The sequence below is a fragment of the Coffea arabica genome, chromosome 5c (genome assembly GCF_036785885.1).
Source record: "Coffea arabica cultivar ET-39 chromosome 5c, Coffea Arabica ET-39 HiFi, whole genome shotgun sequence".
NCBI lineage: Eukaryota > Viridiplantae > Streptophyta > Magnoliopsida > Gentianales > Rubiaceae > Coffea > Coffea arabica.
This window is the reverse complement of record NC_092319.1, coordinates 46,464,138-46,480,219: the sequence shown is the minus strand read 5'-3', so window position 1 is coordinate 46,480,219 and position 16,082 is coordinate 46,464,138. Positions and strand designations below refer to the sequence as shown.

At 39.2% G+C, this 16,082-nt stretch overlaps 2 protein-coding genes across 3 annotated transcripts; one reads left to right on the top strand and one right to left on the bottom strand.

Annotated features, from left to right (window-relative positions):
* Positions 1-1,374: 1,374 nt before the first annotated feature.
* LOC113690915 (uncharacterized) lies at positions 1,375-5,751 on the bottom strand. The gene is made up of 4 exons (XM_027209042.2): positions 5,454-5,751; positions 4,622-4,843; positions 4,316-4,428; positions 1,375-3,408 (listed from the first exon to the last, which is right to left on the bottom strand). The coding sequence occupies exons 1-4, from the start codon at positions 5,637-5,639 to the stop codon at positions 3,039-3,041; spliced, it is 891 nt and encodes a 296-aa protein (XP_027064843.1). The 5' UTR covers positions 5,640-5,751; the 3' UTR covers positions 1,375-3,038.
* A 3,651-nt stretch (positions 5,752-9,402) lies between these two features.
* On the top strand, positions 9,403-13,621 carry LOC113691043 (phytosulfokine receptor 2-like). Of its 2 annotated transcripts, none has more exons than XM_072051296.1 (2): positions 9,403-9,838; positions 10,333-13,621. In XM_072051296.1, the coding sequence occupies exon 2, from the start codon at positions 10,423-10,425 to the stop codon at positions 13,549-13,551; it is 3,129 nt and encodes a 1,042-aa protein (XP_071907397.1). In that variant the 5' UTR covers positions 9,403-9,838; positions 10,333-10,422; the 3' UTR covers positions 13,552-13,621. The 2 variants fall into 2 exon arrangements, with proteins under 2 accessions (XP_071907397.1, XP_027065021.1); XM_027209220.2 differs by having other exon boundaries at positions 9,404-10,862; positions 10,956-13,621.
* The last annotated feature ends 2,461 nt before the right edge of the window (positions 13,622-16,082 follow it).

The following is a 16,082-nucleotide window of genomic DNA, read 5'->3' as shown; positions in this document are numbered from 1 at the left end:
CTTCAATTTCTTCAAAACACCATTAGATTTTCTTCAAAAAAAATCCTCTGAAAAGTCGAGGATTGCCTCTTTTTAGGATAATCATCACAGGGGAGACACTAGTAATCATCAGCAAGAAATTGTTAGAATCTCCGGAAAATTAGAAGAGGAAGAACAACAACTAAGAGGACGAATGGAGGTGGAACAAAAGGAAATCAAGGTGAAGAGTTTGGTGGAGAATAAATCAGGAGAAACAAAACAAAGGAAATTGCTGTGTGATGTCCCTTCAAAAATACTTGCTATCACGGCTGGAAAACTTTCTTTTGCTGACTGCATAGACTTTTGATGTGTCAACAGACTCTACGCCTTCATCGGAAACTCCACCGTTCCGATGAGGACCACCAACACATTCTTTCCATGTCTAATATTTCTGGAAAGATCAAGAGGATTCTACAGCTTTGTTGATTACAAGCGGAATGCCAAGTACTCTTTGTCAATTCCCGAGGCACTAAAAGATCATGCAATCTGCCGTTCCGAAGAGGGTTCGTTGCTAATGGACAAAGAAACATCCATTGCTACCTTTAATCCAATAACAAAAGAGACACTCCAATATCCATATGTACAATCTGTTGGCTATGCATTTTCAAGTTTCACTCTTACACCTTGTTCTTCTACTTCTTCAGCGGTCGTTGAAGGGATGCCTTTTTTTAGGGTTTCTAATGCTGGTCCCGATACTTTAATTGTAAACGGACAAAAAAAAAACCCTTTAAATCTGGCTAGACTTGTGCCTAAAATCACCGGAAGTCCTTAAAGTATGCGATTTTAAAGTATGCGATTTTAAATGTTCAGGGGCCAATCGAAAACAAAATTTAAATAAGGGGTTAAAAGTAGATAACCACAATAGTTTAAGGATTTTCCAGATTTTTAACTCCTCGGAATATTGCACATGCTTGCTACCCAGTGATGAATACTAGTTGAAAATCATCGCCTGGCACTTCTATAAAGAGTTTAGGTTTAAAGTTTTCAAGTTAATTTCTCCCAGAGATGTTTAAGATGCGAACTGAAGTTCTCCAAATTTGGGTAGAAATCCTCGTATTCGCGTTTAAATCCAAAAACAAATGATATGACCCTATAACCTGCTAAATCATCAGCATCATCATCAAACGTCTAGAGAAATGCACACTGACAACGATAACCTGGATCTAAGCATAAAACTTTCTCAGGCAATTCTGGCATATTCAGTACATATATTCATCGCTGTTGTTGAAAGCAAACAAGGGCACTGCCCGTTTCTTATCCACCCCCCCCCCCCAACAACAACCCACACAAAAAACAACAAATTTTAAAGCATCCAGAGAAAGCAAACTCAAGCAGAAAAGAGAACTAGCAGAACAATTTACAATGCTGAAATGGTTATGCGAGAATTAATTCCCATTTGAGTACACTTGGACAAGCAACATGCCTGGTAACCCGAGTACGTCGTAACTCGATACAGATTTAGGAAAAACATACAATTGCTTCTACCACCATTCGCCTGTTGAATGGTCGCAAATAAAATCATAAGGGTAAATAAAGAGAATAAATTACTTAAAAAGAGTCGTTGCTCGATAAGGTTACTCTCCCTTGGCTTCCTTCTTCTCTTCCTTCGGCTTTGGCTGCTCCTTTGGCTTTGGCTCCTCTTTTGGCTTTGGTTTGCCTGCCTTGGGTTTCATGAAGCAGAAACAGGAGCAACAGGGGCACTGGAATAAGAACTTCATGCTTCTCTCTTCCCCACTATCCCAAATGGTGCACACGGGAAAGTTTTTGTGCTTTAGCCCTTCTTGTTTCTTTTTATCTTCCGTTTTCACTAGAATTCTTTTGGAGAATAGTACACCTTTTACTGTTGGATTCCATTTCAATCGCTTTCATGATGAGTGGCCATGCTATCAATAAGACAACTATATGCTGGCATGAAATTGCTTTGGGTGGGCAATGACAATGAGGGAATTTGGGGTACCCTACAAATAGGGAACTTTGGTGGGCCATCAACTTTGAAAAGAAGGGACTACTTTGTGGTTTAATCAACTCAATATAAGATATTTTGGGCAGGCAACTGGCAAGCATTATAGAGAACAGACTTCTATAAGAGAGCTTTCTTGAACACCATACCAACTACTGTTGAAAGACATCATTCAACAACAGAACATGTAAACGAGCGGTGGGTAAATCCATCATTGAAGGAGCAATAAGAAGTATAACAGCGCTCAATAGCTATTAAAGCAAACTCAAATCACTCCTTTCTCCTACTAGCGGATGGTTAACAGATTCCTGAGAAGTGTGTCGGTTGTGATAACTGATAAGGGCAGCTAGAGTCTTTGCATATGCCTGGTTGATTGCACAGAGCTTGAAGGACCCGATAGCTTAGATCACCCGTGACTATCAGAAAACCAAAACCCTTTTGGAAGATCATCATATATAGGGAAAGCCTAGAGTAGTTCATCTGTAAAATCCTCTATTATTTACCCTGTGAACAACGATGCGCGCGACAATTACATGGCAGTCTAGAATGCAATAGATTGACCTGATGTCCAAGTGCTGATTAGCATTCTCGATTGATTCTTACCAAAGAGATAAAGGATTTCCATCACCAACCATTATTATGGTATTCAATTCAACAGATTATAGTAGTATTCACACACTTGTATCTAGTAGCAAAAGGAGGCAAACAGGTAAAAGCATAATCACTGGATCTTCACAGTATTCATAAACTTTCACAAGCCATCTTTCCTGCTGTATGCCAGATAAGAGAGTTTCATTTTCTCTTCTATTTATCAATTTTACAAACATGCATAATCCTATTTCAGTAACTTACATGTTTATTTTGAAATGAACAACCAGACTAAATCTACCACAGCTTGGGCTCCAGGAAGACGCTACAACAAGATTATGGAACTTTCAAGCTTCCAGGACTCCGTAGTAGAGCACTCTTAATCTTACCTCAACAGTCAAAGTCATGTTTCAGACATGTCATGTGGAAAATGCATAATTGAGATTCTCGTTATTTTCATACTTGAAGAATATTAAAGTTGAGCCAATGGTTTTTTTTCTTTGGGCCTCGTATTATAGTCATAAACCCCAACACCGCGTTTTCTGCCAAGTCGACCAGCATCAACATACTGCACAAGAAGAGGACACGGAGCATATTTACTGTCACCAAGGCCAGCCTGAAGAACTTTCATTATTGACAAGCAAACATCGAGCCCAATCAAATCAGCAAGCTCTAGAGGACCCATTGGATGGTTTGTCCCCAGCTTCATTCCCGTATCGATGTCTTCCTTTGTTGCTACTCCAGTATGCAGTGCATGAAATGCTTCGTTTATCATTGGCATCAGAATTCGGTTTACAATGAAGCCAGGATAGTCATTGGAGCAAATGACTGTCTTTCCCATCCTACAAATCCAGTGGCTCCAATGACTTTATTATGTAAAAGCACATATACGAAATTATACAAGTACATATCTATTCATCTACAATAGACATGTCAGAAAATTATATTTCAAACTTCAATAGTTGACAAGCCTTTGTGCAGGGTTACTGTTAAGAGTTTCAGGATTTGTAATATAGCCCTATACTTCCACCCATCTCTATCATACAGACCGAATTCACTCCCAAATGTGCATACTTTGGCAAGAAGTTGAACTCACATAACTCTAGCACTATGCCACAACCAAAAATGTATTCCAATGCTAGAAGTAGAGGCGGCAAATCAACCCACTTAACTAGATTTACCCATACCCGTCCATGAATAGATGGGTATGGGTATCTTAAATTTTTGTATATGGGTATAAATGGGTTACCCAATAATACCCATTTAATAAATGGGTATTATTGGGTAGCCCATCAAACCCAATTAACCCATTTAAAATTCTCTTCTCCCCAAGTCTCTTCTTTTCCCCTACTTGTTTTTTTTTCAAATTTTTCATTTTGTCATGATGTTAACATTATTATTATTATTTGTTGGTTTTATCTTATTATTTTATTTTTTCTTAATTTGTTAACTTGCTTATTTTTTAGCATTACCAATTTATGATAAATTTTAGCCTATTTTCTTATCTTTATAAAATGAAATTTTAAATTTATATATGAAAAAAATGTTAGGGGTTCAAAATTTTTGGATTAAGTTTTTATATTAATTTTTATAGTACTTAAAAATTTTTTGAGGCAGAAAGGATGCAAATTTTGCTAACGTCACTAGCATATCGATGACAGATGAACATTGAAATCAATCAAAGTGTGTAAAAGGCACGGAGTATGTTTGTTTTAGTGTTGATAAATATAAGATTTAACATTAAATCACCTCTCAGCCAAGCATCTAGTGGCATTATAAGTATCATCTGATGTATCTGCCCCCTTGATAATCTCAACTAGTTTCATAATAGGTGGAGGGTTCATAAAATGCATGCCAATCACCTGCAACATGATAAAGTAAATGAGGGGAGCTCATATAACCAACCTGACCAACAACGCAAGATTAAAGGCAACCAAGCACAAATACTCAGAAGTTATCTGGACCTTCATTTTTCACTCTTACCTAAACCTATAACTGTAAACAATGACACAAATGCAAATTGATTCATCAAGTATCAAGCACTTCAAAGGTAACCTGGCTGGGTCTGCTTGTTGCTGATGCTAAACGAGTAATGGAAATGGAACTTGTATTTGATGCCAAGATTGCAGAGCCTTTTAGAATTGTATCCAATTGAACAAATAACTTCTTCTTCACATCCTCAGACTCAACAACAGCCTCAATCACCATATCAACTGAAATAAGATCATCCAGATTGGAAGTACAGCGTAAACGCCTTGCAGCATCAGCCTCTACAGCCTGTTAAAAAGTTACAGCAGGGGGAAGAAGAGACATTATAGCTTACTTTTTAAACACTTGGGCTGTCTTCGGTTCTCCATAAGGATTCCAATTGAAATTAGAAGTGCTTCCTACTTGCTTGTTTCGCTACATGGCCCTAGGATGCAATTCCAATTCCCCATTGAATTCCAATTCTGATAGATAACCAAACACAGTATTTAAGTAGTTGACTTTGATTAATCTGCAACAGCTAATCCAGGTATTATTCCAAAATGCTAGTACTAACCAGTTCCAAGCCATGATTATGAACCCCGTTTCGATTTAATTATTCAATTAAGTTTGTCACATGGGTTATTCTCTTAAAGGGATTAGTATCTCCGGCCTTCTATCGTTGCAGCACAGAATCTAATACTATAAGGACAAATACACCCCGCCAACAACAATTAGAAGAGGGGGAAAACATGCAAGCTCGTTACGAATGAGACATTAGTGTTGCTCTAACTCCACTTAAATTAAGCATCGAATTACATAAAGATGCCGAGTTTTCTACAAAGAACTTCAAAAAACGAAAAACGAAGATGGAAAGTTCATTTTTTACACCAAAAGAAATAGATATATGGGTGGTGGGAACCTGAGAAAGGTGACCCTTCGAGACCAGGCGTTCAATGTTTTTAGAAATTGAATTGTGGGCTCTGGAGAGAGCTTCAGCCTCGGTATCATGAAGCCAGACGTCGACGCCGTTGACGACAGCTAGTTGGGCGATTCCGGAACCCATTTGGCCGGCTCCAACCACTCCTATGCACTTGATTTCAGCCATGTCAGCAACTCTTTCGACTCCCCTGACAATTGACGAGCTCAGGCTTGATTCTTCTCAGGCGTACTTGATAATTGATCCGCTCCCACCATTCCCTACAATCCAAACGAGGAATAAATGTTCGACTGGATTTTATCCACCCAACTACCTGCTTCCAGCCCAAAGGCAAGTGTTGGTAGTTCATGGACCAGCCCGATATAGCCCTGGTCTGTCTATGGTTTTCCAGATTGAAGTAGACGTATAGAAAGAAGACCCACCCAATGAGCCCAAGCAGAAATGTGATAGCATTTCAATGACCCTTTGACATGGGCATGCTTAGAGTCTCTCTCTCTTTAAGTTTTTTTTTTTTTTCTTAAAGAGAAAAAGAGACAAGCATGTCCCAATATTCATTTGATGGGGTTGTTTCGAATAATAACCTTTAGTAATAGTTCTTGGATTTTATTTATTTTAAATATATTCATCAAAGTCAATAGAACCGAATACGAATGAACTTTGTTATCGTTAGTATGTTGAGGAGCAATGGCTCGGTGAATTTTTGAACTGGGGATGATGTCGTAAATTTTACTCGAGGAATAAAATTTGTGTTACCCTACCCCGGCCCTTCTTTGTGTTACTCCCGAAATTTTCGAGGCTAAAAAGTTTCTCTCACTTCTAATTGGTTTGACTCTTGAGCAGAACTCAAAGCCTGCTACTTTTGGCATCAATAATGCTTAATTTAGGACTAAATCTTGTCAAAGGTTGCTGTCGAGCATCGACAACACGCCACTAGAGGCCAGCATTGGCAAATAATAATAATATGCTAAGTCGTACAGGAAGAGGACCAATTGCTAGCCCACATTAAACTGACTCAATCTGTGTTAGTGTTAAATAATTTTTTTTATTGGGTGCCACTAAAAAAAAAAAAAAAAAAAAAAAAAAAAAGTGCAGGTGTCCATTGCTGTACTCTATGAAAAAGTTCTGGTTCAACAGTTCAGCGCCCAAAAAGTCAGAAAGCAGAAAGCTTCCCAGCAAAACTCACAACTGTCACTGATGATAGAGTTGATATCATCATTGTAAATTGGCAGTCCCACTAATTACACTACTACTTTGTAGCACTCTAAAAAGCTTGCCAAGCAAGCTTAATAATGCAATCATGTCATATATGCCCACACGCATTCGAACACACTAATAAAAATTTGTTTTGACGAGTGGACCTCAATGTCATGGGAGGACATTAGTTATTATTCTTTTTATAGTAGCATACCCAATTTTTTTTTTCTGCTTTTGATCGAATGACAACGATAGCACCTTATTATGTCAAAACTTCGCTTACCTGCTGCTGAACTATTTGTTTTCTTACATCATTATCAAGCAAGAAATGAGAAAGAGGAAACGGAGAGAAAAAATGTTCGGTGACAGTACCTCGGGTTTTTTTTTTAGGAACGCCGGTATCACTTATTACCTCGTACATATATATTTATATATTAAATTGTTATAATACTTTTTTGTTTTTTTACGATAACTCCTAAAAATAGTAGTAATCGAGACGGACTCTTAATCCCTCGAAATATGAAAGCAGCTACTTAATTTCTTGGCCTTAATTAAAAGCAAGCTTCCTTCTATCCTTTTAACATGGTGTGCTGCTCTAATTCGATGGATCAAACACAGAGAGCAATAGAATGATGGAACATGAAAGTTATGGGGAATTGTTAATTGTAATCCCCTTTTTGTTTATCGCAATTCTGCCATTATTTTTATCATATACTTTTTCATTTATTAGACTATGTGATAATACAAATGATGAGAATGTGAATAATAGAAAGTAAAGTGCTATTAACACTTCCCAAAATTGTTAACCATTCTACCACGACTAGGGGTGCTAGCAAGTCAAGCTGCTCGCGAGTAGCTCAAGTGCTCGTCGAGCTTAATCGAACTTTCATATTTTATTTATATTATATATTTATATTATATTATATATTATATATTTAAAAAAAATTATAGATTTATTTCAAAACTCGAGCTCGAGCTCGAGTAGCTCGGGCTTGATATTTACTTGAGCTTATTCGAGCTCAAACGAGTCGAGCTCAAGTTTAGTTTTATTTTATCGAGTCGAGCTCGAGTCCAAATTTTTTTACTCGATCGAGTAGCACAAATTTTGATTGAGCTCGAACTCGAGTATGGTGCTACTCGAGCTCGATTCGACTCGATAACACCTCTAACCACGACTAAAGAAGGTTTCAGGAAAGCAATTGTCCTCAGCCTTGTAACTAAATGGATTTCAACCCTACGGCGGGGTTTCAAATTCAATTATATCCATACATGATATTTTCTTGGGGCCAATGGAAATAAATCAAGAGGAATGATAGGTCTCTTCTATGGATGGGTTTTCTGATTAATTACTTGCTATTAGGAAATCATCTTAATCACCCCATCTTATTCTCCTTAAATGTAAAAATAAGAAAACAAAATGCCACCACCGTTTCAGTTGGTTTCAACAAATGGAAAAGAAAAGAAAAGAAATAATAAATTGTAAAATCCATTCCACGTTAAAAACACACACACTATAAATTTTCATCAAAAGTTATTACTATTGACCACTCTACTACGATAACAAACACCCTATGGCTCCTAAGTAAGGACACAATAATATCATTATATTCTTGAAAATCTTTATTCCACAACACGATAAGCACCATGCAATATGCTATAGATTTTTTTTTTTTTTTTAATGCAGTGGATAATGAATGAAGGATGTTTGTTTATCACAAAGTTCCATAAAAAAGTTAAAACACTTGGACGTGATTAAACATGTGAACCTACCTAATCTACATAAATAATTACTCGTATTCGGTATGCAATTGGACGAATTGATTTGTATGGTCATTACCAATTTAGGCAATTACTTCCCACAAAAATTCTTGCACCTTACCAGAATCAAATCATCAATCAATGCTGGCAAAAGCCCTTCTTGACTAACCACTAAAGTTGGAAGAGGACGGAGTATTATTATTGTCGCAATCCAATCCAGCAATCAGCAACCGAGTCTTACATTTATGGTACGTTCACATGTCCTACTCTCGCATCATACATAAGAAGTAGGTTTTGAGTAGTTGACCCGACAACCCCTTTGGGAATGGATCTCCTTAACTTCACAAACAAATCACCTCCCAAACCCCGTGACTTCCGCCAGCCCCGCCGCTCCATGCTACCGGCTACTGCCGCCCATCCTTTCCTGCTTCCCGGTCATCATCGAATCTCACTTCTTTGACTTTTCGGTCTCGCTGCCAGCTGTTTATAAAACATTCGCACTCTCTAGTCTCTACCTCAACGCGCGTGCTGCAACATTTTTAAAAAAAAAAAAAATTACACCTGAGGATTTTAATCTTAACGGATTCATAAAAGTTAATTATAACTTGACCATCGAATTAAGCCTTATTGTTAAAAAAAACCATGCAGAGTACGTTGAAACTTTACTTAGCTGGACTATCTTCTTCAAATCTCACAATTTTAAAGAAAATTTGGTGATTCTATAGAGGGAAAAAGGAAGAAGGAGGAGAAAATCAAGGTAAAAAAACACCTTTCATGATTTGGTTGCCAGTTTTACGGTACACGCGCAGTGCGGGCTGTGGGGGAGAGGACGAAAAATAAGTCGTACTAAAATCTCACGCCTGTCCTCGTAAGAATGCACCAATTAATTCCAACCTCATCCATCCATCCATCCATCAATCAAATCTCCCACTCAGAACTCCCACACAATCACACGCATTTTCTTATGTGAGACTGTGGACTGGGGACAAATGTGGGTATTGACAATTGACTCAGACTTGTGATCTGTGGAAACTCTGAACCATGGGGTACTTAAACAAATTTGCCGTGCTGCATTAAAAGTCAGCTCCCGTGTCATCGTTTCAAATCAGTCCACCAGTTTTCTGTCCATTTATTAACTTGGATTTTCTCACCCTTATAAAACTACAGTGTACTTTCCCTATTTTTTCTTCGCTTGAGTTGAGATTTCTCAATTTCACTATTTACTGACTCAAGAGACAAAGTGGGGCTCTGTTCTTTTTCATTGTCCCTCTTCCCCCTGATTCATTGCTTGATTGTACTTCTAAAAGAAGGAACTGTGCCTCTTCACTGTCGAGGGTTGTGTTCACAAGTGACAATTGCTTCACTCTGAAGTGATGGAGCGTTGAAATATCGGTGCCCTTTTGGAGCAAAAGAAGGTTCTCTCCCCATTTCAACCTATTGATTTGACTTGAATTTTAATGTTTGCTTGTTAGTTTCTGATCTAGGGATCTGAAACCAAGTGGGGTTCCTAAATTGTAGTGACATTTTTTATTTTTGTCCAAGTAGTGACATTTCTTGCTTCAGCACTAAGTTGGTGTTGTTGGTTTTTGTTTCTTAAACCCCCTTTTTTTTTTTTGTGATCTTTGGGTTCTTTTTGGGATTGAGATGCTGAATTTCTCTTCATTTGGGAAATCAATGCAATGAAAGTCCAGTTTTTTTGGGGCCGGGGATGGTAGCTCAGTACCTTTTTCTAGAGGCATGAAGTGTACTTATATATCTGTATCTGGGTTTCCTCACTTCTGTCTATCAATCCCCCTGTAAATTGGGCAATTTGTTGCTCTCAGATAGTTATCCGTTGTCGTACTACCTTAGGATTTCATTTGATCTTTGTGGTACTGATTGGTTCTTTTACCTTCGAAAATCTGAAAAGCGATGCACCAGCAATAATGGGCAGCTCGAACTAAGTGGATAGATGGTGATGTTGGCTTTGATTACTCAGTGAAGTTCTGTTGTTTCACTAATGGTGGTCAGGGAACTTTTCCCCATGACTATCATGAATTTACTATTATTGGCTTGTTTTATGTGCTTGCTTTCGGGACTTGAAGCCCAAAGCCAGGGTTGTCATCCAAATGACCTTGCGGCATTGAAGGAATTTGCAGGAAATCTAACAAACGGCTCCATTATCTCAGCATGGTCGAATGATCTCAGTTGCTGTAACTGGGATGGTGTTGTCTGTGGTGGAAGCAGAGTGATCATGTTAAATTTGTCAAGAAACGGGCTGAAAGGGGTGATTTCAGAGTCTTTGGGAAATTTGGATCAGTTGAGGCTGCTTGATCTTTCACACAATGATCTCGAAGGTGGATTGCCTTCTGATCTTTCCAATTTGCAGCTGCTGGAATCTCTTGATCTTAGCCATAACAAGTTATCTGGACAAGTGGTGGCAGCACTTATTATATTAAGGTCAATCCAATCACTGAATCTGTCTAGCAATCTATTCACTGGAAACTTCACTGATTTTGGTAAATTTCCCAATCTTGTTGAATTTATCATTAGCAACAACTCCTTTTCTGGGGAGTTGGACTCTCAGCTCTGCAGTATCTCGAGGAAAATTCAGGTTGTTGATTTATCGTTGAACCGTTTCTCTGGTGGACTTGAAGGCTTGGACAATTGCAGCACTTCTCTTCAGCAGCTACATCTAGATGAAAATTCTTTTTCAGGCCCCCTTCCCGAGTCCCTGTATTCAGTGACTTCCTTGGAGCAGCTATCATTTTCTGCCAACAATTTCTCTGGCCAGCTTAGCCCTCAACTCAGTAAGCTTTCCAATCTGAAATCTTTGGTTTTATCCGGGAACGTGTTTTCTGGTACACTTCCTAATGTATTTGGCAATTTGACAAAACTAGAGCAGTTGGTTGCACATTCTAATTCGTTCTCTGGGCCATTGCCTTCTAGCCTGGCCCAATGCTCTAAGCTAAGAGTGCTTGATCTTGGAAAAAATTCTTTATCTGGTGTCATTGATCTTAACTTCACTGGATTACCGAATCTGTATACTCTTGATCTTGCTAGTAATCACTTTTACGGTCCCCTACCAGACTCACTATCTACTTCCCAGGAGCTGAAAATTTTGAGTCTTGCCAAGAATGAACTAACTGGCCACGTACCTGAGTGTTATGCAAATCTCACATCTCTTGTGTTCTTATCTTTGTCCAACAACAGTCTTACAAGTTTATCTGGAGCATTGTCAGTTCTGCAGAATTGCAGAAACCTCACTACCCTCATCCTCACCAAGAATTTCCATGGTGAAAAAATTCCAACAAATGTAGGTGGTTTTCAGAACTTGATGGTTTTTGCACTTGGGAACTGTGGCCTGAATGGCCAAATTCCAAGTTGGTTATTGAATTGCAGCAAGTTGGAAGTTCTTGACTTGTCCTGGAATCATTTGAACGGAAGTATTCCTCCATGGATTGGCCAGATGGACAACTTATTCTACTTGGATTTTTCTAATAACTCATTGACGGGAGAAATTCCAAAAAGTATAACAGAGCTGAAGGGACACATAACTGCAAAAAGCAATCCACCAAGTCTCAACTCATCAACCAGCATTCCTCTCTTTGTCAAACGAAATCAGAGTTCTAGTGGTTTACAGTATAATCAAGCTTCAAGTTTCCCTCCATCAATATTATTGAGCAACAATAAACTAAATGGAACAATTTGGCCTGAAATTGGACGGTTGAAGCAAGTCCATGTCCTTGATCTCAGCAGGAATAATATTACTGGAACCATCCCTCCATCCATTTCTGATATGGGAAATCTGGAGGTCCTGGATTTGTCGTTCAATGATCTCTACGGATCAATTCCTTCATCATTCAATAAGCTAACATTCCTATCAAAGTTTAGTGTGGCTTATAATCACTTGCAGGGAGCAATCCCAATTGGTGGCCAGTTTTTTAGTTTCCCCAGCTCAAGCTTTGATGGTAACCCTGGACTTTGTGGGAAAATCATCTCTCCTTGTGCAGTTAATAATGTTGGGCTTCAACCTGTTATTCCTGCAACTTCAAACAACAAGTTTGGTCGGAGCAGTATCCTTGGATTGACAATTAGTATAGGGGTGGGAATTGCCATTCTCCTGGCCCTAGTTCTGCTTAAAATTTCAAGAAGAGATATGGGAAATCCAATTGATGACCTGGAGGATGAAATCAGTAGGCCCCCGAGATTGTCTGATGCATTTGGACCTTCAAAGTTGGTGCTCTTCCAGAATGCTGACTGCAAGGATCTCACAGTTGCAGACATTCTGAAGGGAACGAGCAATTTCGGCCAAACAAATATTGTTGGCTGTGGAGGTTTTGGTCTTGTTTTCAAGGCTGACCTACCTAATGGCACAAAAGCTGCAATCAAGAGACTATCTGGTGATTGCGGGCAGATGGAACGTGAATTCCAAGCTGAAGTAGAAGCACTCTCAAGAGCTCAGCACAAGAACCTTGTTTCTCTGCAAGGGTACTGCAGGCATGGAAATGACAGGCTTCTCATTTACTCCTACATGGAGAATGGAAGCTTAGATTATTGGTTGCATGAAAGGATCGATGGGAGTTCCTTTCTTAGATGGGAAACAAGGCTAAAGATTGCTCAAGGGGCTGCTCGTGGATTAGCTTATCTGCATAAGGAGCCAAATATAATTCATCGAGACATTAAAACTAGCAACATTCTTCTGGATGAGAGGTTTGAAGCTCATTTAGCTGATTTTGGGTTGTCTAGGTTACTTCATCCTTATGACACCCATGTCACTACCGATTTGGTCGGCACCCTGGGGTATATACCTCCGGAGTACAGCCAAACATTGACGGCAACTTTCAGGGGAGATGTTTACAGTTTTGGTGTTGTTCTGCTTGAGCTTCTTACCGGAAGGAGACCTGTTGAAGTTTGCAAGGGGAAGAATTGCAGAGACTTGGTTTCATGGGTGTTTCAGATGAAATCTGAGAGGAGAGAGGAGGAGATATTTGATTCATCTATATGGGATAAAGATTTTGAAAAGCAGCTATTAGAGGTGCTTGCTATAGCCTGTAAATGTATAGACCAGGAGCCTAGACGCAGACCCTCCATCGATCAAGTTGTTTCTTGGCTTGATGCAATTGAGACTGGAAGAGCTAGAAAATAAAGAAATTTAATGTGCCTTCTAGTCTTGAATATTTCTGTCTCTTTTACATAAATATAATACTATTAACGTATAGCGCTTTTAGCCTCGCTCGCATGGTCTTTCGCATGAAATGCGCAAATTAAATGATTTTAGACCTTAAAATCACTTTCTTGCTCATACATACGGTTATTCGATGCTGTTCCTGAACACAATACGCTTCATGTGCTTTCTTGGATTCTCATTCTTTTTCATTAAATGAGGACATGCTAGATTGAATTGGAGAAATGGGTAGAACGTACAAGCAATCCTGCAAGATTTTTTTTCTTCTTCTTGCTCTTTAATGAGTTCCATGCAACAGTTCTTTTTCTGCCTTTTCGATTTCCAGATTAGTGGATGTTACGTAACCTTTGGCTCTGTTGAAGCGGACATGTTTGTCAAGTTGACTGGGGATATATGCTTTCTTTAAGGCGTGTTGGAATCGTGGCATGTTTCTGGGTTGATTAATTCCTTTATTGCACTTCGACGACTGTTTCTGTTTCATTTTAGGGTGGAAATGGCAAACCATTATCCATTCTCAACTTCCTAAGTGGCATTTGAAAGGGAGACTCACCAATCGTTATGTCTTGGTCCTGTCCTTTCACAAAGAACACAGACATGACTGGCTGATTTTGAGACTCACTACGAATGAATGGGATAAAGTTCGAATCCCATCCGAAAATAAATCAATTCTGACAACTTATGAGCACCAATGCCTGCCAGGATATTCTGATTGGATGATTTAAGATTTGAAACACTATGGATTGCGACATGTGTTTTATCATAACCTTGTTCCTTTGGCAACGTCCATTTCATTCAAAGACTTGTATATATGAAATGTTCAATATTCGACACACCAAGAAGGGGCTAATGGTTTACGAGGACTGAGATTGGAAGTATAGCAGTGACAGCAGGAGCATGGTATGATCTTGGAGTGGACACACAAAAAGGAGTGGGTTTGATATGATGCAAGGTATGAAACGCCATGCGTGGCTAAAGAAAAGCCTAAAGGATGAACGAAGCGTAGGAATGTAGCAGCAGCTGGACTTAGGCACGCGACCTTTAATTAACAAAGTGTCAAGACTTGTCACTCGATCTGCTGTGTATGGATGGTCCTGGAATTATGCACTACATTTTACATATGCGTCTCGTAAGTTTAAAGTCATGATTACTATGATTTTACCCAAAAAGTTTGCCGAACTAAAGGGATTACCCCATTTCATTGGAATTTAGAACAGCAGCACTAGTGGAGTTTTTGACATTACACCGGCAGGTATGAGAACGGGGCACGTTCAAGCGGACTAATGAGACCGACGGTGACGGAACTATTATCGGATCAAATGGATGTACTGATTCATTAAACACGCATCAGGGTTAGAAGAATCCACACATTAAGTGATAATTTATAGGAGGTTAAGTTCGAATTCTTAATCTCCCAATCCACAAAAGCATTTCAGATTTTTATGGTGACCAACAGCCTAGCATACCGTTGGTTCACTAGTGGAGTTGATCGACACACATTGGCAACCACGTCTGCAGGCAGAAGAGCTTATTCTCACTTTCCGTAATGGACTTCTTGCCCCCCCATCCTCCATCTTATTGCCATTTCAGGTCGTCCGGGATCAAGTATTGCTTTTCCTCTTTGCACAATTCCCAGGTACTAATCATTAATCTTGTAGCTGGACTACCACCCTAGCCACCCCCACCCAAAAAATTAAAATGAAAAGGGAAGTCCTTACATGGTGTTTGAATACTATTTCGTAGGTTAGGCAAATATTAGTTGTTCTTATTGAAGATTAATTGGAAGAATATTTAGAATAATAGCGTAGCATTTTCGTTACCTGATATATGTGAAATAAAAAGATAATTTAAAAAAATGTATAGAGTTGTAATGTAAGAAAGGTTTTTTTTTTTCAAATGAACTTACTATCCAAAAACGCTATGATTAAGTACTTGACATGGCAATGGTTTAGGGGGAAAATAAAAGGAAGAAGAAAGACGGAATCAAGTGCAACAAATTATTTATATATGTACTCCACAGGGTAGTAGGAACTAGGAACTGGAGGGATGATATAAGGGCAGGTGCAGATGAGACGGCAAGAGTTTCTGATAGAGCAAAGTATACAACGAAAGATGGCGTGGACAGGGCAAAGGAAAGGACGAGGGCCCCGGCGGATGCTGTGGCGGATATGGCAAGAGAAGCTCCAGCAAAGGCAGTGGAGACGGGGCTGGGCTTGGGAGAAAAGGCGAAGCAGAGGATGTATATTGATTGCATGGGGATGCTGCTAAGGAGACTGCCAAGAATGTCAAAGGTGTCGTGGCTGGCGATCGACATCATGATGCTAAAGGCAGGACACCACACGAACCTAATGCACCAACTGACAGTGATGTTGGAAGGTTGAGGAAACGCGTTCCAGGTCACGATTTACAGCACTAGCAATCTGGGCAGGTGGGGTTTAGTATTAGCGTCTCTGCAAATAGCGAGTTTAGTTACAAGCAGTTGGTAGTTGTTAAAT

Coding starts and splice junctions, on each gene's coding strand:
- LOC113690915 (XM_027209042.2), bottom strand. CDS start 5,639: ATGGCTGAAATCAAGTGCATAGGAGTGGTTGGAGCCGGCCAAATGGGT. Junction 4,844..5,453: donor CGAAGGGTCACCTTTCTCAG/GTTCCCACCACC, acceptor ACTTTTTAACAG/GCTGTAGAGGCTGATGCTGC. Junction 3,409..4,315: donor ACTAGATGCTTGGCTGAGAG/GTGATTTAATGT, acceptor CTGGATTTGTAG/GATGGGAAAGACAGTCATTT.
- LOC113691043 (XM_072051296.1), top strand. CDS start 10,423: ATGGTGGTCAGGGAACTTTTCCCCATGACTATCATGAATTTACTATTA.